The following is a 21,410-nucleotide window of genomic DNA, read 5'->3' on the forward strand; positions in this document are numbered from 1 at the left end:
CTGACTCATCGGGCCCGAGTGTTAAAGCCTCGCTGTTTCTATAGACTTGGCACACCGAGAGCGCCCCTGCTCCAAGTCGTGTTTAGACTGGCAGCCCACATGTCATCGAACCCCGATCCCACACTCCTAACACTGACTTTTTGACCAGGTTTTGCATTATCCTATATAGTCGACCCCTTTGTGTTGCAGCGTCACAGCGAATTTATGCTCCACACGTGAACCTTCAATACAACAAGGGGAATATTACTCTCAGCTAACTGCAGAGGGGGATATGAAAAGGCCAAGTTTCATAATCATACACAGGCCTCTCCCGTTTAAACCCACTCAAAAGCTGCAGGAACAGAAATCCATCACAAGTCATACACATGCTAAATCAACACGGTTTATCCTGAAACGCTGCGCAGGGGCGACACGCAATGCACATTTCCCAAGCTGTGACTTTCTCACAATTCCTCGTCATCCTGGCATTGAATCAGACTTGAAGCCACGGTCACATGAAAGATGGAATGATTTAGCGGGAGGGGGGAGGGGGGGGGGGGTAGTAGTGTTGTCTGACAGTCTGTACGTGAAATTGTAAAATTCAAAGGAAGATTGATTTGGAGACATCAAGGTTGTGGTGGATGAGTCAGACTCTACCCAAGATCAAAACACATTCTGTGGTTATTTGAGCTAAATGGAGCATGTTCATTATAAACTTTAGCACCGTGTTCCCCATCTTACTTTAAGATGTTTGCGTGCTAACATTTGCTAATTAGCACGAAACATAAAATGCAGCGGATGCTGATGGGAATGTCATTAGTTTCAAAACAACAATATTAATAAACAAACAAACAATGGGTTTTGGGGCCCAACGATATTGTTGGAAAAAACGATCCCTTCAGCTATGGCTTTAGCATGGGGCTGTCTTTCAAGATGCTGATGGAAATGATTAAATAGTTTAACCTGCCCTAAAAAAATGATCTTCTTAGAATGGTCCATAAAAGGTCTTATCTGCATCTATTTGGCGTTATCATCAATCAAAATATGCAAGTCCAAAAGTGGATAACAGCTCTGAAAAATCTTAATACGACTCAACATGTGTGTACAATCTCCACGCATATACACAGCAAGTAGATCACCATGTCAAAAGAGCAAAACCTAAAGCAAAGCTGCTTCGCCTTCTGCTTCCAATTACCCATCACATGACCTATCCATCCATTCATGCTGCTTCATTGCCTTGTGGCCCAGTCCTGCTATACCCCTCTTCTCCCTGCCGAAAGAGGACATATATGCAGCGCGTGATTAACTCCTTAGCACAGAGTTTCCACTGTTTTTCCCCTCATGAAAGGAGCCTTTTGTCACCCCCATCCTGAAGGAGCCAAATGAACAGTTCCCTGGTTCCCTCAGGCTCTTTGAAGAGCCGCTGTGACCGAAGGACTCCTCGTCCCTGAGACTCGGCAGCCCAGAGTCGCAGGAAAGGGTCAAATATCAACCAGCATTCATATTAATACTATCGGATATTTATGTGTATTCCCCAATAACTGCCCTTTCACCATAGTATTGTTCGAGTTGGTTGTATGCTGGAATAAGACATTTATAGAAATAATGACGGATTTTTTAATTTTTGGTTTGACTAGAGCTACATGTATTGCTTTTTTTATTCCAAAGTAAATAAGGGAAACACAAATTGAATGACCATACACAAAATGGAAATCAAAGTTGCCAAAAACAAACCACAAAAAACAAAATATACCTTACAGTTGGTAACGTTTTTGCAGCTTTTCAGGCCCTTCTTTACAAAAATGCACTGTACGCCAATAAAAACAGGCATGGGCCAGTCAGATAAAAATTGCCACTTCATAATTACACAATGTTATGGTTAGAGTATATGCAATTGTTTCAACAGTGGTATCATAGTAGTATTGTACAATCCTTTCTGTATTGTTTCATGGGAGGCAATAATAACAACTGGAGGAAACAAGGTTACAGATTTCCGGTGGAGCTATTAATGCCATATAACTACACTCTGCGTCATGCAGTTAAGTGTTACACAAACAATAACATCAACAGAGAACCAAGCCAATGTAAACTTTACAAGATGGAAAGTACTCATACTGTAGGTTTGCTTCAGAGCTCAAAATAAGCAACATATCAAAAAAAGCAAAAACAACATGAAAGCCAGTTCATTGACACCAAGAAAAACAGAAGAACTAAAAAAGTCATATAAGCACAGCTTACAAAGACAATGAAAAAGTACACCATGTATACAAGTTGATAAAATAACCAAAACGAGTTGTACCTTGATAAAACAAAAAAAAAACAAGACAATTTTTCAAATTAGCTGTGTTAATGTAATATATTCTTCAGCCCAAAACATACCAATGGCATGTTAACACACTACCTGTCATCCATTGTTCATAGCTCATGTTTTGAATGCTACTTTCCAAATAGCTATCCACCAACAACTGAAATAAAAGGCTTTTTTCCTCAAATTTAAGAATCCCAACCCGCCACTCATTTTGGTTTACATATTTTATGATCAACATTTAGGAAAACATGGCTTCTTTTGCTTAAACTGATCCACAGTTGAGGCACGGTACCATTTAGCCTAAAGAAAATGAAATTAAGCACCCTGTTACTTCAGCACGAGTAGTTTAAGATAACAACATCCTTAAGGGACAAAACATCCTTGGCAAGATTTTCTTCCTACACAACACCCGATGGCAGAAACAAATGCATGTGAAATGGGAGTAGCTCAGTTGGCAATATTGTTTCCCTAGTTTCTCAACAAAACTAAAAGAACAGATAAAGACACACGGCAGTCTCCCTCTGTGGCCGGATTTGTAGAGAATACTTCTAAGAGTCATTACTTCAACAAAACTGTCTATTGTATCGGATTTGTTTGGATATGCAGTACGTTTGTCTTGAATACAGCATACAACAACTGCAGATGTTGCTCTATTACAGAGAAAGTGAGGACATAGAATACCTTGAGATTTCATTTTTTGTTTGGTGGTTTAACTAATTGAATAAAATGTACAGCAAGAGCACATTCTGGTGATTTGGTGTTAGCAGAAGTATGAAAGAGGTTTGAAACAGCCCTTTCTGAAGATCAAAGAGCTTGAATGGGTTCTGAAAAACCATGTCTGACAGAGTTGGACAAAAGAGGGCTCAGAATTTAAATTAAAAAATGTAACATTTCTGTAGGTAAAAGCCTTGAGACCAGCGCTAAAGCTCTTCAAAGTGACTCACAAGCACAAGGGACAATTGTCCTAAATGCATGACTTGCATACTTTGGAGTGCCAGATTTTGTTTATTAGAGAGAAGCATTCTTTATAATGTGGTATGTCAACCTGAAACTGCTAGAGTAGAAAAATAGAGACCAACAAAAAGTGTTGCTCTTACTTGACAGAATTAAGTTGACCTTCTTCTGCAAAGAATAGCCTTGACATAAGGAATGAGGAGGGTAGCTTTAAGGTATAAAACTGTATTGATGCATGTTGGCCCACAAACAAAACAAAAAACAAAACAAAATAGCTTGCAATACCCAGAGGATCTAATTTTCTTGTTGTTTTTAGTACCCTTAGTACCTTTGGAGAGCGTGCATTAAATAAGCTATTTTTCTGACACCTTAGCAAATTACAGTTATGGAACCCCAAAAAGCAATCCGTATATAAAAATAGTGGTGGACATACTGCAGAGGGATAGAGATGAATGAACTATGGATTATGTCTGTCAACCACTGTTCTGTTGTGTCCATAGCCACAGGTTGTGGTGTGAGCTTGATACATAGTCGTTACACAAAAAGGGATTCTTGAAATGAAATACAATGGTGTATAGAGGTCATTATAATACAACTCACCAATACGACTCAACTGCACCCTTGATTTAGAAGCATTTCTCACTCTTGACCGGTCCTGGAGTCGCAGCACACTCAGAAAATGTTTAAATTCCTTGATTGAAAAACTACGAGGTTCACCTTCCAACAAATCCATTTTAGTCTCTTTGGTATCCATCACAAAATTTGTCTTCGAGAACATTTATTTCACTACCTGTGGTGGCATTATGGCTGTCTTGTGCTGGGGTGTTTTACTTTCCGATGTATCCAAAGTACCCTCCTTGCCTTTCTTCCTGGGTGGCTTTTTCATGGGAGTCTTCTTTGGTGTAGGATCAAACATCGGGTCCCCTGCCCTTGAGCCGTTCAAGTCCTGCTTCTCCGGGCTCTTGGCTTCAGGGGTCCCGAGGTCAGTGGCGACGGGTGCCACCATCTTCTGGAGGCTGCTCGAGGTGGGCAGCAGGGGCTTGGTGGAGCCCTGCTGGCTCAATCCACTGGAGGGGTTCCTCTTGGCTTTCTGTGGAGGTGTTGGCTTCTCCCGGTTTCCCTTGGGCGTGGAGAGCCCATTGGTCTTCGTCAGACCCGTCCCCTCGTTCCTGTTGATGCTTTGGGTTTTCTCCTTGAGCTGAGCAGCCAGGAGTGTGGCAGCCTCAGAGTTCATATGAGGGTGGATTACCTTGGGGCTCTTGGGTGGCTCCTTGCGGGTCTCCTTTGGACTTTCAGCACCCTTCTTCTCAGTTGAGGAGCTGTGGAAGTTACTTATCTTCTTGAGGGCATTATGAACCACACCATTGATGTGCTCCATGTGATTGGGACTGCTGTGCTCGTCCCCAGACTTCTTACCTCGCAGAGGTTTGTGTTTGCTGGGAGAGCCATTGACGTCTGCTTCCTTCACCTCTTGTTTCTTCTGTTGCTCACGACTCCTCTCCTTCATTTTCTGCCGCTCCTCGCTCTTGGCCGAACCATCGCTGGAGCTCCTATTTTTCTCCTTTGACACAGTAAGTGCCTTCAATCCCCCATGCCCCTGTTGCTCTGGCTGGGGAGACCCTGTAGTGTTGCCGTGTATCCACGATACTTTGGGCTTAGTGGACGGGTCTGGTGGCCGTGGTTTGGGCTTGCCAGGTGATGGTGGAGGCTTTCCGTTGCGCTTTGCCTCTGGTGTAGGAGTGCCATCCCCATCGTCCTCCTTAGACTGCTTGGAGAGGCGAGCGATGCGAGCGTAGAGAGCCACAGTGGTGGATTCAGAGCCACTGGTGGAGCCTTCGCTGTCAGAGGACTTGAGCAGGGGCTGCTCGCTGCCTTCTGGTTTTGTGAAACTGGTGTCTTTCAGGGAGGTGTATTCCCCTGCATCATCCTCATTAGCTTCTGGCTTCTCCGTTGGTGGGCCGGGGCTGCCCTTCTCTTTGCTTTCGTTGATAGATTCTGTGGATCATTAGAAGACCAACAGGTATTAGTCCAAGATTAAATAATCTAATAATTTAAATATCCTCTCAAGTGATCAATTTAAGTGAGATTATGCAATTGACAGAATTCGCATTCTGTCTTTATAAAATTAAAAGTGAAATTCATAAGCAACAACATGAAACCATGGCAAAATGACACTGTACAGCTATTATTGGCCTGGTTAGTTACTGGCTTATAGAGGCTAATGCTAATAATGTTAGTCAAGTTTCGATATACTCGATATTGTTTGTGTCACTGACATTACCCATTCTCTACTTGTGCACCTGTTAAACTGAATTCTAGATTTGTCATTACCCTGCTATTAGCACACCGTATGAGACTGCTTTATATCGACAAAAAGATTGTTTCATTTCAGGTTTTTTTTCTCAATTGAATCAAGCGTCTATGGAAAGACAGTGGCGTACGCCATACAGACTTTAATGCCTGATTCATGGGTTTAATCAAAGACCATGTAAGGAGGAGTACAGAGTGGATGGATAAGTTAAACACAGGACTACCAGGATCGTCTACTCAACCTAACTAACTATCTAAACGTAAATTGAGAAAGCAGTTTCGAAACGGCAAAAGCACTGTATCTAAAAATCGTGATATGAAAGTTATTTTTGGTTCAGAAACATTGAGATTCAACATATCCGTGATTTGCAGAAACATACGATGCCAACATTTCATTCTGGCGACTGGGTTGCAGCCTTTAAATCTAAACAATGCGATTTATCTGTTACCTTCACAAATAGCAGCAACACACATGATTCAAGACTGATACATGTACCACTTCATTTGCTAAGTTACTTACACATACTCGGGACTGGAGTGGCTCCAATGCGACAGATCCTATCAGTGCCATTCTAACTAAAAACCCTTTTGTGATGTTTACAGCAATTATTTTGTGCCCGAGGATTTTTACTCAAAATCAATTGTTTCAAAGGCCTCGGACCATTCATGAGAAGAATGAGAACTAAAACAAACTAGAAAGAGAGCACTAAAATAAACATCAATCACTCAGCACGCACAAAAATCCCCCAAAACTGAACCTGACTTGCACTGTCAGACATCCAGAATAGAAACTGACAGAACGGGTGTTTTCCATCAAACTTCAAGGAGTTAGTCACTGTTTGGATTTGGGCCATGTGCCGACTTGACCAATCCATTTCCTGTTTATACTCGCCTTGTTCTCGAAGCAAAACCTGGGTCTAGATGGCATATGATAAAGAAACTATCTCCATAATGAGATTTACAGAAGCGGGTGAGTCACTCAACGGTCACACTGGGGAACTTGACTTCTTCACTGTGTCTATCAGTGTGTGCGTGTGTGTAAAGACCCCATGCCAAAGACAAATTAGGGATTGATGTGCGTCATTCTAGATATTTATTCTAACGATGACTCACCTTCGTGGGGCAAACAGTAAACTGGCCCCTCATCTCTGCTCTCAAAGGAAGAGAAAGACTCTTGGGACGACCAGGAGGAGGGGGAAGGCTGCTCAGCCACTGAGGGGGGCTCGATGAAGCTGCAGTTGAAGGTGTTCTCTGGGTCGCGGTGTGCTACTGAGAACAGAAAACAAACGCAGAAGCCAAAAGGTCAGCCAGAGGGTATTGTACCATGTTACAAGAACAACAGTCTGTTCTCACTCACTCTCACAATGGCTGCAGAGATGTAGAAAGTGTCGGTTTAATTGAGTCTGTGGAAAAACTGTGCTTTTTAATTGGTTTTGAATTTGAGTTGACAAAGGCTCCGACATTGTGGGTTTTAGAAGCAAATGTAGATATATTCTTTGTATAAGCTTTTTTTATTTATTTCATTTTACAGTTTTATTCTTAGCAGAGACAAGAAAAGCAGTCTGACAATCGTACGAGAAATACATTCTTAAGCCATAGCTATCGGGTCTGCAGCTACTTGTTGCATTAATGCAAAAATGCATTAATTTATGAATAAATAGAGTATGTGAACTATCATTTCGTGTTATTTTTGCAAGAAACGAGATGCGAAAGCACACACTATATCAAAAAATGAATTAAAGTAAAAATGAAACAAAAAACACTTGAAAATGTTTTCTTTATTCGTATAATTCAGCATTTTGGGAAATATGCATCTCTATCCGAGAGTGGGATGAAAAAATCAATACAAACTTCACCTAGCTTAGCATAAAGACAGAAAGAAACAAAAATAAACATGTAGTACAGTATATACACCTGCTAGCCTGTACACAAGAAGCATATTCCCCAACATGTGAACTATTCCTTTAATAATGGAGACTCTGTCATTACAAAAGCAATGTATTGTATCATATCTAATATACAAATAAAGTATGGAGTTAAACTGCAGCGATGGTGATATCATCTCTTATTCTGATCTTTTAGTATTTAGGTGTTTGCAAATGGGTTCTTTCGTCATCTTCTATAGAATCCTCTCCCATAACAATATGTAGGTCATGTTATGTTTCTCTCTGACTGTCTGCCTCGCTCTCGCAGTCTTCCTCCCTTTCACATACTGCAGCATTCTGCTGACCCTTCTGTCTCAGGACAGCTGTGGTTTCCGAGGACAACTTGAAGCTGATCTGGCGTGAGTTTTGACTTAAATCCTTCTGGGCGTTACCTTGACATGAACAGACCACATCAGATGCTCCTCTTTACATGCCCGCTGACACATGGGTCGATCCAATCGTTTAGACCGCCAATAAAACATAGGTGGAAGAAGTCCCCTAAAACTGTGCCAGAACCCTGGCCAGGAACAAATCCTGGCTCCTTAGCCGTTGTTGTTTGACTGTAACTAAAAAGATGAACTATTAAGAAGCTCTCTACTGCCGGATTTGTGCAGACTTGGTGACTTGTAGAAGCATTAAAACTGTAAAAACTGCATTTACTTTGTATTTTATCAGAGTATGGGGACCTTATCTTGCATAGCTTTGTTTACATTCTCAATGCATCTCCCTTTGATATGCATGGCTTTTTAAAATGCTAACAAACAAGACAATGTTGATCTTAATTTCACTCAAATACACATTACTTTAGCAGATGGTCTGTTCAGAGGTTACATTTGTGTGTTTATTGGTCACTAAGCCAAAACCGATTCTGACCATAACATGTTCCCTCAGCATCATCCCTGGCCCATGCTAAAATATGTTAGCAGTTATCAGTAGGGAAGAAATATCTCAACCAGGGAGGTCTGATGACTTCTATTTTTAAAAGGTTGTCAGACAAATGGGACTTTGGACATTTAAAGAGGAATCAAACTATTGACCATCTTTTGAATAAAGAGATGTTGGATCAATGGCATGGCACTGGCAGAGCTACTGATCTGAGGGAAGTAGGGCTTAGGGAACATACGGCTGAGGAAATATAGGTCTGACAAAACAGAGGCTTCAGGAAACTGAGGGAACACAGACTTGAGGAAACAGGGCAGAGGAAACATTGGGCTGAGGGAGCATACGACTCAGGGAACTGACTAAAGGAAACATAGGACTGAGGGAACACAGACTTAAGGGAACAGACTTGAGGAAACATAGGGCTGGGGGAACATACTCTCACTATTAAGTCATGGTCAAATCAGAACTGGTTCATAGGTGTGTGTGTGTGTGCTACATTTTTTTGTTGTACTGACATGATTGTACAAAGCAATTTTCAAGGACCCTGATTTGTTTTTTTTCCCCTGAGGCTGCTGAGTTATGTCTACTTTTACAAATGATAGATTTGAACTGTATAAGTTACTACCACAGAAAATCAGTTTTAATGTATCGCTGAGATGAGAAATAAGACACAGAAGGTCAATCTGAATAATCAGCTGCATTGCTACACTGATCGATGTTCTTACATTTATTCAAAAGAAGTCACCAAAACCTCTAAACAACATATGTTTCAGTTTGACAGTCTCAAGTCTTTGTGTTGCTCGTAGGGTGGATAATGTCAACACAGGTGCAACATTTCTACAATAAGCAAGTGCAGATGTGTGTAAAAGTGGGAAAAAAATAACAAGCATTTCAATATGTAGAGGCGACTTCCAGCCAAGGGCACCCATTTCTGTGATTATCACCCATTTCTGTGATTATTTAAGGATATCCTGTTTACAACAATAACGGAACCCTGTTCTCTCTACATGTGTAGATAATGTTGGACTTTTGTGGCTACAAGAATGACCCCAAAGTCTTCCATCTATTCTGATTGGATTAACTTCAAAAAAGAAATCAGCTGTGTGTGGATGTGGTAGATTAATAACAATATACAGAACCCAGCAAAATGTTTACCCAGAGGTGTGGATGACAAAATAATATTTTTTGCTCGAATTGGTGCATTCTCTGTCTTCACTCCTGCGTGTGTGCAGGGTCAGCAGCAGGCAGAGAATCTGAAGGGCTGAGGAATGTAGAGCAGCTAACCTATGCAAAGACTTCAGTTGAGTTAGTCAACGAGCTGACACACGGGCATTTTTTGCGACATTACTTGTATGTCGTGATGAACAACTGCTGCCCTTGAAAGTTGAAAGCAGACTGTTGTGCAGACTGGACGCCACTGTGATCCCTCCCTACATGGAGGCCAACACACAACAGGGCATTATTGACACGTCCCAGCTGCAGAGCTCCGCCACCACAGTTGCTCGGTGGGGGTGGGGGGGGGGGGGGGGGGGGATCAGTTAACAGGCAGAGGTAGTCCAAAGGCTAGAGGGCTGGGACAAGAAGGTTGCTCGTTAAAAAGCCTGGCCCAGCTGTGGAAATCTGGACATAGAACGAGGATATTAAATGCCAATAAGAAGAAGAAACAATATGTTTCTGCCTGAAATAGTCTCTCGAACCAATGCAGTACACTAAGTTACATCCAACATGTCCAACTAAGAGCCTATTATCAACCAATCAGTGACGCAACCAATTGCATTCATTTTCAAATATTCCTAAAACTCAAGCTGACTTTTTTTCTTTGTTCCATCTTACATAAATAAAGAGAGAAAAACACAGGTGGCGCTGTTCTCAGCCCAAATCCGTGGGTAAGCATTTGGACACGGAGGATGCAAGGAATGCAGGACAGATGTGAAACTGTTGGGCGTGGAGTAAATATGCTTAGAATGGAATGCCAAACTACAAGCAAACAGCCTCAGTGGGGCGAATAGGTGACAGTGTGTTCATGTTGCTATTCCTCTGAGGCTAAGTATGGTAACAGAGGTTGTTGTCTTCCTTCCTTACTTCCCCCTTCTTCCTTTTTTTCATGTTGTCTTGCCACATCTGTTGCGACTGACCCTGATGTGGATAAATCACAGTTCTGACACGGGCTGGGGTAAATTTGACCACTTCCTGTTTCCAGCCCCATTGGGCCCCCTCTGGAATGCGTGTGTGCAGGACTGTGTAGCCCCAGTCAGAGTTTGAGTTTCTAAATGTTGGCAGACCACACTTCTGTGGGCAGCCCAACAGAAAGCAGAGTAGCAAACATTTGGATAGGACAAACCAGGAAGGACAAGAGAGGCAAACACTAGCGGTGATAGATTTGACTTTGACTGGTATCGAGGTCTGTTCTCCAATTTGACAGGCGGTCTTATTTGTTTTTTATGCAGAAAAAAATCTGTTTGCTAACAGTGAAGACACATCCAAGTATTTTTACGTGAAGGCATTTGGCTAAGATGACGTTGCTTTCTTACGCCTCTGGCACATTGGTTCACATAGTCAAGCTCTCCACAAACAAGCGTATTAATATGCCACAGTGTGACGACAAAGGCAACTCTGTCCCAGTGTTGTATTTAGACCGAGGCATAATAGAGACAGATCCTATCTTAAAGAATCAGCTGGATAACCGAGGAGGCACATGCTGCTCAGACATGAAAAAGAAACCAGGTCATGAACTTCTTCCACAGCACACTGACTTCAGTAGAGCCCTTTTAAAGATTCAAATAACAGTGCTTCACAATGAGGCTTAAGCTGAAGCTGAGATCAGAAACTGCAGCGCAACACTGCTGTGAATATATCTGCCTTTTTTGTGCATGTTAGCGTATGTCAGCGTGTGCCAATGGCTAGCTCGTGGCCTGCGCTCCGCACTGCGCCGATACAGCAGTTACAGCCGATAACGCCGTCCCAACCCACAGCGACGTCATGGAAGCGTAAAGCTTCCTCCTCTGGCAGCGCTGTTGCCGTTGTTTGCACTCGTTGCACCGCTAGCTGCAAGGCATCGCCATGTTGAGATCTGTGTAGTTGCAATAGATATGCTCTGAATTGCATTTTGAGAACCTCTAAACAATCAATCATTTGTAACTATATGTCAGACAATCGAGAGCACACTCGCACGTTTTATCTGACCAACAGTCCAAGGACTTCGTTTACAATGACAAACGGGCAAAAGCAGCCACTTCGACAAGCTGGAGCCCAAGGAATGTTTCACTTCTTTCCCTTGATGAATGACTTTTACAAAGAAATTGATCATGAAAATTGCTGTACATTAACTTTCTGTCAGTGGACTAATTCATTAGTTGACTAACTGCTTTACCACTACTGCAAATGTCACCCCTATATTCTGTCAATGTTAGGTACACATTATTAATCTCCTACTTCAAATAGCAAATACAAACATTAGCATCATCAATACGGATGGACTCTGTGTGCAGTTAGAAACATGTTTCCATGTCTTGAAAATATTGGAAATTGGAGATAGAAGTACAGACAAATATTGTTGCTCCGACAATATAATTACCCTGGAGCTGCAAACTTGTCAGAATGAAGAACAATCATTTGTACAGTTGCATAACACAGCTACTAGGGGGCAAGACGACTTTCTGCTTCGAAAAACAATTTTTTAAGAAATCCAGATAACTGTGTATTTATAAACTGTTAGAATTGTTTTTGAACCCTGAACAAAAGCAGCCATGTTAAACTGCATCTGGTGGGGTTTAAAAGATCATCATATCGCTTCTGTCTATTATGACAAAAGACCGGGTCCGCAGACAGATCTGACACAGACCACGAGACCTCCGCATGGAGCAGCAGTGCCGCAGCGTTCACCCAAACAGTGCGGCCTTTGATTGCGCGTCACTCACCACCACCCGGGCCCCCCCCCCCCCCCCCCGACAACCACGGGCCTTCTTTTAATAACACAGCCTGCTCCTCGGCCCAAGAAAAACTTTCTTGGGGGAGAGGACGATGGAAAGGAGTAAAAAAGAAATGGGGGAGAGAAAAAAAGCCCCAGTTTAGGGTTGTAATAATATGAACACATGGCATTTGAGGGTGCCAAGAATAATAAGGGGCTCCAAAACCAGTGCATTCCTTTCAAATGAAACCCCATACTCGCCTGGCAGCCACCATACACTTCTCAACCCTATTCATCATCTAAGAGGAGGACTATGGTAGCGCTGAAGGAAAATGCACACTCTGACTGCCACTCATTGGTGTCATTGTCTCCGCTGTGAAACCACCGTTTTCATCCGACACCTCCATGTCAAAATGTGAATATCATTTGCCGAATAATTGAAGCTAAGAGTGATGCGGCTTCAGCAGACTGTGCTGTACAATGCAAGATGATTACATGAAACACAGCAGCTTCTGGCAGCACTGCGGTGGGACATGAGAAAGAGTTTTGGGGCTTACCGACTACTTTGGGAAGTTTCTGTCGCCTCAGTGGAATACGGGGGAGTTTAGTGCTGATGCGGCTGAATCGTCCACACAGGATCCGCTTGGCTTTTTTGCTGTTGGTAGAGTTGTCTTGGTTAGGACTGAAAAGGGACGACGCCATGGAAACCCAAATGAATCATTCAAAAGAGGCATATTAAACCTGGCCCTGTGGCTCTTTTTGAGGGCCCAGGGCTCACATTGCTACTCGCACAGTAATGTCAATATTTAGAAAAGTGCTTTCAAATATTTTTAAATGCATTTATTCATTTAACAAACTGGTTCCTGTGAGAGAGCGAGACAGAGACAGAGAGAGAGAGAGAGAGAATATAAAGAAAACATTTTCTTCTGTTTTTATAACCGGGGCAAGCTACTCGAGCCCTCCTCTCACCGAGCGTAGAGGTGAAGACACCTATCCGTCACTCACTTGTGGTCGTCTTTGTGTCGACACAGGCAGCAGCAGCACAGCAGGGACAGGAGGACAATCAGTAAAAAGGAGACCAGGGTTCCAGCCGCGATCACGCCCATCCGCTGGTTGGGCTCTGAAAGACGAGATGCAGTGAGTTCGGGGTGTGCCACATTGGCGCAGCAAAACTCTTCATGCCAGTTTCAACAAATCTCTCTCTCTCTCTGTCATCACTAACACTAGAGGCCGTGGCACATAGCAAATTTGTATGATTTACCGAACAAGTGAGTTCAAATGACTCGAGGAGAGGGTTATAGCTGACTGTGTAATCTTTATTAATGTGCCAGTTAGCTTTGATAATAAAAAGCAGAGCGCTGTGTTGACCTTGACAATTGATTTTCAATAGCTGCTTGGCATGAAGCATCTCTGAGGAATGTTGCAACAGACTGAAAGGCACTGCAAATAATTCACTGTTAATCTTATCTCCCTGCAGACATTGGACCACTTACGCTTTAACTGCTGATTTCCTCCCCTCACCCCCTTCTTTACTACGCGCCCCGTAACTCATCGATGATTTATCAGCGCCCCTCCCTCTTCAAGTGGGATACACCCCAAAGATAATAGGTGCTGTAATTGCGCGAGCATGGACGCTCGCAAGGACAGATGACACCCGGAGAGAAGCAAGCCATCAGTTAAGGGGTGAGTAGCGGCGGCCCGCGGGTCTTTACGCTGTCACATGAGGCTGAGATGGATTGTTGGGCAGTCTGGGCGTGGCAGGTTGTCACTGCCCTGTGCTCACAGCTGGATAAAGAATGGGAAACGATTTGGGGGAAGGTGACGAGGTTTCACGATATCACTGACCAGCCTGCCACCGCCCATCATGCCCACTTGCCAAAATCCCTGCTACCTTTGTGTTCTAATCTTCTCCCTGCATGCCTCCAAAGATCTCCTCTTTCCAAACACTGCACTTTTTTTCTCTGTCTCCCTTTCAAGTTCTCCTTTTCTCTCATATTTTCTCTCTTTTTATTTCTTCTCCTTCTTCCTCTCTCTCTCTCTCTGGCTGGACAGGAACAGAGCCAACAAACACAGACATAAAAAGGACACCGGTCTGGGTCTATCAAGGCCTCGCAACGTTAACTCTCCCACTACACATGCTGATCTGAATAGATGTGTTTGTTGGTACTCTGTGCGTACAGCCAACTATTAGACATTTTAATACACAGGCAGCACAAGCGGCATCTGGCACTTTGGACAAACAGTTCAGAGGGTTATAATTATTTTTGTGTGTAGTCCGACTAGGAAATAACTGTCTCTGGAAAAGTACATTATTGGGAAAAATAACACTAGTTACTGCTGATCAAAGAAACCTCTTTAAAAACACCAGAACTACAAAGCATGTGGATGCTCTTTAAAAAGAAAAGGGGGATTTTCTTACGGAGATAGCAAGAACCAGACACGGGATCACAGTTCTTGTCATTGCAAGAGCAGGTTTGGTTGCAGTTCACTCCATACTGGCCGGGTTGACAGGTCATATTGCAGCTTGAGCACAGACAAAAACAACATCTGTTTAATGTTCAATCCAAGTGACAGATGCATGAAATAGGACACAGAAAGAAAGAGAAAAGGCATAAATGGGATCAGTGATTTGTTCCAGGCAAAATGTGTCCTTTGATGGAAGTTTGTGTTTTTTATCAGTATCTGTAAAATACGCCTCAAAACACATGCTCCCAAGATATACAAGTGTGTGACAAAAGTAATAAGAAAGCCATCAGCCATTTTCACGATGTATTGGAATGCAAACACGTGAGGGTTTTTTTTTGGGTGCGAGGTGTCTCATGACTTACTAGGTGCCATAAAATCCCGGGTCACACAAGCACTCTCCGGTGACAACGTGACAGATGCCGTTAAAACAGTGACTGCAGTTGTTCTCACAGTTCTCGCCGTATGTGCCGTTGGGGCAGCGCACCTCGCACCTATCAAACACAAGAGGAATGTGGTGATTACAGTCATTGCAGTATGGAAAACGGTATCGCAGTAGCTACTTGTCAAAGGCACTGCCATTATGCTTTTTATGTTGATGTTAAAGGTCTGACTGAACAACAAAAATGCGTCGTTTTGCAGCTTTCTTTTCATCACGTCTCATGGCAGTTCGTAAAGTAGTCACGATACGTAATCTTTTGGGGCGTGAATTGTCCCGTTTACTTTGTGGTGCTCGCCACGACCTTTTTTTCTGGACGACATTACGCTGCAAAACTAAATTTAGGTTTATGCAACAAAACCAGTCGGGTAGGTTTAGAAAAAGCATCACGGTTGGGCTTAAAATAGATATGTACAATTCGATTTAGGCAACAAAACTTTGGGCTGCGCGGCGTCGAACAGCTGACTCGTAGTTGAAAGTCGTGCTCCACCTCTCGTCCCGTCTACTAAAAGTCTTTCAGGATATTGAATCCTATGTCTCTATCTCTGACCGTTGCACCGTCACATTAAGGCATTTCATTTGTGTCCACCAAAATAAAAAAATCAGATCCTAATTGGCCAATTGGCATTGTTTTCGTGCTGAGCGAAATTCGTGTCCACGCAAACAAAACCAACCGATTGCACTTTGTGACTATTTCACGAGCTGCCATGACACAGTGCTGTTCATTTACACATTTCTAAAATTGTACTCTTGGTGTTTCCTTACCTGTCCCCAATCCAGCCGGGGTTACAGTGAGAGCACTTGCCGTGAATGGGGTCGCAGTGGTGACCGTCTTTACAGGAGGGACACACTTCTTGGCAATGTTCGCCAAAGAAGCCTTTGGAGCAGAGCTGGTCACACCGTGTCCCATTCCAGCCCCTGTCACAGGTGACGCAGCGCCCCTCTGTTATCTTACAGGGCTGCTGGCCTTTACAGTGCCCACACCTGTAGTCAACCAAGGAGAACAAAGAGCAAAACAACTGTCATTTATCTTGTATACATGTCTTCTTACTAAAACTGTTTAAGGATGTGAAACCAGATGGACAGAATCTGTTTGTATGCTTTGAATTGTTGCTTTAATGACCGTTTAAAGAGGGAGATAAACACTGAACTCTAACCAAGCTCATTTCAGTTTATAGCAACTGTTTCGTGTGAGAATGTCACAGTCCATGGAAGGTAAAGCACTTAACCTGAATTGCTTCTACATGTTTGCTGATGATGACGGGATAATGTGAATACCAACTCCCAAATATCACTATATTATTGCTCAATTAAGTAACAGTCAGATATTTTTATGGATTATCAACTGCAGCAAGGTAATTGAACATTAGGCATCTGTGAAACTGCATGTTTCCTGTGTTTTTTATGTGGTGCATTTGCTCTCTGCTCAGATTTGTTGCCCCACCTGTTTCTGCAGTTTTGGCCGTAGAACCCGGCAGGACACGGTTCCCTGCAAAACCTCCCACGGTACCCTGGCGTGCAGGTACACGAGCCGTCCGCTTGGTTGCACTTGCCTTTGAGGCAATGGCAGTAACTTTCACACCGTGGGCCCCACAGTCCCTCCTGGCACTGGCAGCGTCCCGTGAACTGGTCGCACGGCGAATTGTTGCAGTTACACTGGATGGCACAGTTCCTCCCCGTCCAACCAGGATTGCACATGCATCGCCCCGTCTTCGCGTTGCAGATGGAGTTGATGCTGCAGTAGCAGTTGTTGTTGCACAGGGGACCCCAGATGCCGGGGTGACATGTGCATTTGCCCGTCTCTCGGTCACACTTGCCCTTTTGGCACATGCAAGGATACTCGCAGTTAAGTCCCCAACGGTTGTGGTTGCAGGTGCACTCGCCGGTCAAGTCGTCGCACTGGCCGTTGGGGTAACAATTACATTTCCCCTTGCAGTCTGGGCCCCAGTACTGGGCCGGGCACTCTGTTAACAGACAGTGCACTTGTCAGGAAATGGGAAACAGCATTCTGACTCGTCATATAACCTTGAGCAATAGTAAGAGCCTGCAGCTGGCGTGGCCAAACTACGGCTTGTGGGCAAATTGCGGCCTGCTGGCTGTTTTTAAATGGCCCGTGGTGAATTTTCTAAATAAACTGGAACATGGCTTGAACCTATTTCAAATATATTTTACTGCATGCACATTGCACATCCCAGTTTAAACACTTGAATATATCTTTGTGGAATTATCTCTGTCAACGTTTTACAATTTCTAGCTCTCCTGTTCGTTACATCTTAATATTAGACTTACAAATGTATATCTTATGTTTACATCTGCATCGTCTTTCAAGTGGGCGCTATGCCCATGAACAGAACTTTTGTGTATATATGTCATTACTTAGTGAGCACTCAGGGCATGTGCTGTATTATAGCTTAAAAGTGTTAAATGCATGTTAATTGAATTTAAGAGCAGCAGATAGTTATAATTCATGTAATATACAGCGTTGGCACACCAATAAAACGACTGTAATGCCAAACGTTCGACTGTTTACTGCTGCATCGTTATTTTGATCGAAAATAGTTTTGCCATGGCACATGCAGTTTTCTGGTCCAGAATCAAGTATTCTCTTGCAGTGTAACTGTTTGCACTCACACATGTTCTCTTGTTTGGCCCTTGCGATTCTCTTCATATCAAAAAGAAGTTTGGCCACCCCTGCTCTACAGCCAAGCTAGTGGCTCTGTGAGGCTTGTCCGAGGCAGGTCTGAGCTTTGTGATAAACGGCAGCATGGCAACACAATCACAACGCTAACATGCTGATGTGTTTGCAGGTATACAACATTTACCACTGCCACCATCTTTGTTTGGCATGTTAACAAACACACGCTCATTTCTTGGCAATCTAATAATTGTTGCGATATGTCAGTGACCTTTAGGGACGGAACAATGTTGCCTTCAACAGAGCAATACCTCTAGCAATGCTAAAAAAAGACCCCAAGTGTGCTGTCGTTTTAGTTCTAACACTTGTATATTTAACAGGTGAAAACATTCTATTTGCTTGAACTTTAACACCACAGATGAGAGGCAAAAGAAATGCTGATCAGGAAAAATGTAGGAAACCCCTTACTAGTGTCACAGCTAGCTCCAAAGTATCCATGACGACAGCGACATTCGTTGGGCCTGACACACACCTCATTTTCATTGCAGGTGAAGTTGCCTTCGCAGAGAGCTTGGGTGAACAAGAATAGGCCGTGTTATTCAACTGGCTTGCACAATGAGCTGCTGTACTGATGAATGTCGTCTGGATGGTACATACGTGTCGGGCACTCGTCCCCTAGCTGGCCCCATCCGCTGCAGCACACAAATCCTGGTGATCTGGAAAAGATGTTGTGACATTGAGGATGATGAGGAACCTGGCTACAGTGAAACAAACACATGTCACAGCAGCAGCAGCCACACCCAGCTCATGACTCTTTGATCTCACAGTTCTCATTCATGTGGCTGCAAATGTATGAACATGGTTGTATAACTATCGGAATGTGGGTCATGTGTACACTTAGAAGCCCTTAACCCCTGAATCTGTGTAGTTTATCCGTTTCTTTAAGCTCCCTCAGCGTTTGGGGAAATGTGAATATTCAGAGACAATATTTTGCAGCAGAGTTTTCAGGCCCGTCAGGAAAGGACGGATGCGTCTCCTCTTCCTCCCACGCCTGCGACCTCTGCGGGGCCCCTGCAACACGTCAGCTTCCCCTCAAGTGTTTGAGGACGGCAGTTTTCTTTCAGTCAACGAGCGGGGATCAACGCCGTTATTTATGCTGCCAAAATAGGCGCGTGGTAGAGATCACAGGTCTACGCTCTGTGTGCGTCCACTTGTTATTGAAGGTAGCTGATTTCTAAATCAGCCTTTTACCATTTCATGTACATCACATGGCACTGGGTTCAGCTTTCTTGCAGCAGTGCTGTATGGACAAACTCCAGTCAACATGTATGGAGCTGACTCTTGTTGCCCTTTTTTAAAAACACACAGCCAACCCGTGTCAGCATCAGAAAGAAAGAGGTTGCAGAATTCATTCGTTGTGTGGAAGCATAGCTGCACTTGCGCTGCTGTTTACCTTTCATCATAAAGAATTGTTCAACTCCCTTTGCCAAGAAATTCAATCGCTGCTCTTTAACTGATTCAAAAATCCATTTTTTTCTGAATCATAATGGAAAAAACATAATGGAAAAAACAGGTGAGTGGAAAGTTCACTGCAATGAATGTTGAATACTGGAAGGCGGGCAAAATGTCAGTGCTATATTTATGTTTCACTGGAAACTTCACAAAGCACTAAAGGCGATACGTTTGTGGTGAATGACGATTTGTTGCTCAGCGAAGCAACGAACAATCTATGAGAGATGACAGCGCAACGTGAACTTTTGAAGAGCAGCCCTTGATTACATTTCACTGTGACCGCACGAAAAGATGCAGCCTGTGGCCTTTCAGATCCAAACACTGTGGCTGCCTGTGTTTCAAGAAACAAAAAGGTATATAGCCCAGTCAGCGTATTGGTTCCTCGTCTAACACAATTTCAAAACGCATAGACATCAGTTCAACAAGTTTGGATGCCGCAGTCAGCAATAATGGGCCTGGGTTTGTTTTTTTTATTTTACACTAGTCCCTCCAAAGGTTCAGATATAATCCTGGAGGTCATCCAGAGATGCTTTTTGGATACAGTAACTTTGGAGAGAGAGCGAGAGCGAGAGAGAGAATTATCAACCACATATGCGTTATCAAACTGTGCCACGAATGCTATGACTGAATGAGAGCGCCCCCTACACACTCCTGTTCCAGATGTACACATCTGTATGGCTGCTTTCTATAACTGACTCCTCCTGCTGCACAGCGGACCGGGAACACGTTAAGTGTAGAAAAGAAAGAGCTCACCGTGAAATGATAGATGCAATGTGTTAACAATGCTTGTTATGAACGTGAAATACAAGTTTAGACAATTAATTCAGTGGTTGATTTCAACTCGTCAAATCATTTCGTGAAAACTGCTATTCAGGCATTTGGCAAACACTGCAAAAAATGTCAATATTTTTTGTGTTTTAAGTGTGCTCAGTTCTAAAAAAAATTATTTTTCAAGGAACTCAAATATACGTGAAGAATGACATGACCGAGGTTTTTGGTTCATAGTGCAATTTAAACCCTTAACTTAAAAAAACAAGTGAAGAAGAATGAGGCAAAGACTGCTTCAAATCCTACTTGTCTGCACGGATGCTTACCCAGGTGCTTTGCATACATTCCTGCCTTTGGGATTGAGTTCTTGGCTGAAAGTGGTGCAAAAGAAGAGACAAACCACCGCAACAACAGCAACAGAGTTCTTCACTTCCATTGTACAAGCAGCAGCATCCTTCTAGACGCCGTTTCCACTCCGCATTTCCCTTCTCCGAAAAGTGACGACGCTGGCTTTTCCCTGGTTTTTAAACACTTCGTTTTGTTTTCACGCACATAATCCAGATGTGTCTGCTTGGTAAATATCAAACCTTTTCCGTCCCAAAAAGACGATCGAACAAACCCTTGCAACCATCTACGCCATTGAAAAACTCAGCAACTTCAAAAAAAAGTGACCAGCGACAGCAGTCACAAGGAAATAGCTGGAAATAAGTCAGGAAACCAAAACTTGTATTTCACAGTATTCTTGATAAACGCTGTTCTCCTGTAGTGCGCAGTTTATTCCACCAAAGTTTCTAAAAGAGGCAATCGTTCAAAGCCCGTTGGTCCAGACTCATAATGAAATTTAAAAAAAAGTTTTTTTCCAAAACAATGCCCGCAACGCGCGTGGAAACGTGTCGATATGATGATATTCTTAGAAAACAAATTATTCAGGCGAATCAGCTGCCTTTCCGTTTGTTGCTCTCTGAGGAGAAGCGCTTAATCCTTAACTTCTGTCCTCTCTTGCGCTCTCAGGAGTGGCAGGAGGGAAATTCCTGATTTGTTACTCTCTTTGGCTTTGTGCGCCATGCGTGCGCCACCAAATTTACATAGGCCTGTGTGCAACAGGGTCCGTTTCAGTGGCCTTGGTTAAAACAATGACTTGTGGCATAATTTGGTATTTTAATAAACAAAAAGTTCACGTGGGCGATAAAGGAAAGTCACAGCGTTTTTTCATAATGAAAATGACCACTACTGTCTTTATCATCATTATTGATAATTGCGCACTTTAAGCATCTGTGAATCGTCACATTTAAAATGACACATTTGTACATGTGGATTGTATTTGCAGT

At 43.1% G+C, this 21,410-nt stretch overlaps 1 protein-coding gene across 1 annotated transcript; it reads right to left on the reverse strand.

The window, feature by feature from the left end:
• Positions 1–1,595: 1,595 nt before the first annotated feature.
• Positions 1,596–21,080, reverse strand: scarf2 (scavenger receptor class F, member 2). The gene is made up of 11 exons (XM_079270385.1): positions 20,409–21,080; positions 18,460–18,518; positions 18,271–18,372; positions 16,612–17,131; positions 15,933–16,151; positions 15,094–15,222; positions 14,685–14,788; positions 13,271–13,385; positions 12,823–12,920; positions 6,665–6,820; positions 1,596–5,236 (listed from the first exon to the last, which is right to left on the reverse strand). Exons 1-11 carry the CDS (start codon positions 20,516–20,518, stop codon positions 4,020–4,022), a joined length of 2,829 nt encoding a protein of 942 aa, XP_079126511.1. The 5' UTR covers positions 20,519–21,080; the 3' UTR covers positions 1,596–4,019.
• Between the last annotated feature and the right edge of the window lie 330 nt (positions 21,081–21,410).

This window comes from Melanostigma gelatinosum (assembly GCF_949748355.1).
Source record: "Melanostigma gelatinosum genome assembly, chromosome: 6".
Lineage (NCBI taxonomy): Eukaryota > Metazoa > Chordata > Actinopteri > Perciformes > Zoarcidae > Melanostigma > Melanostigma gelatinosum.

Bases quoted from the DNA above. Each gene is read 5' to 3' on its own strand.
- scarf2 (XM_079270385.1), bottom strand. From the start codon at position 20,518: ATGGAAGTGAAGAACTCTGTTGCTGTTGTTGCGGTGGTTTGTCTCTTC. The intron at 13,386-14,684 runs GTAAGAAAATCC...CTCGTCTTTCAG, and splicing joins GTCTGGTTCTTGCTATCTCC to AGCCCAACCAGCGGATGGGC. The intron at 12,921-13,270 runs GTGAGTGACGGA...CTCTACCAACAG, and splicing joins CGACACAAAGACGACCACAA to CAAAAAAGCCAAGCGGATCC.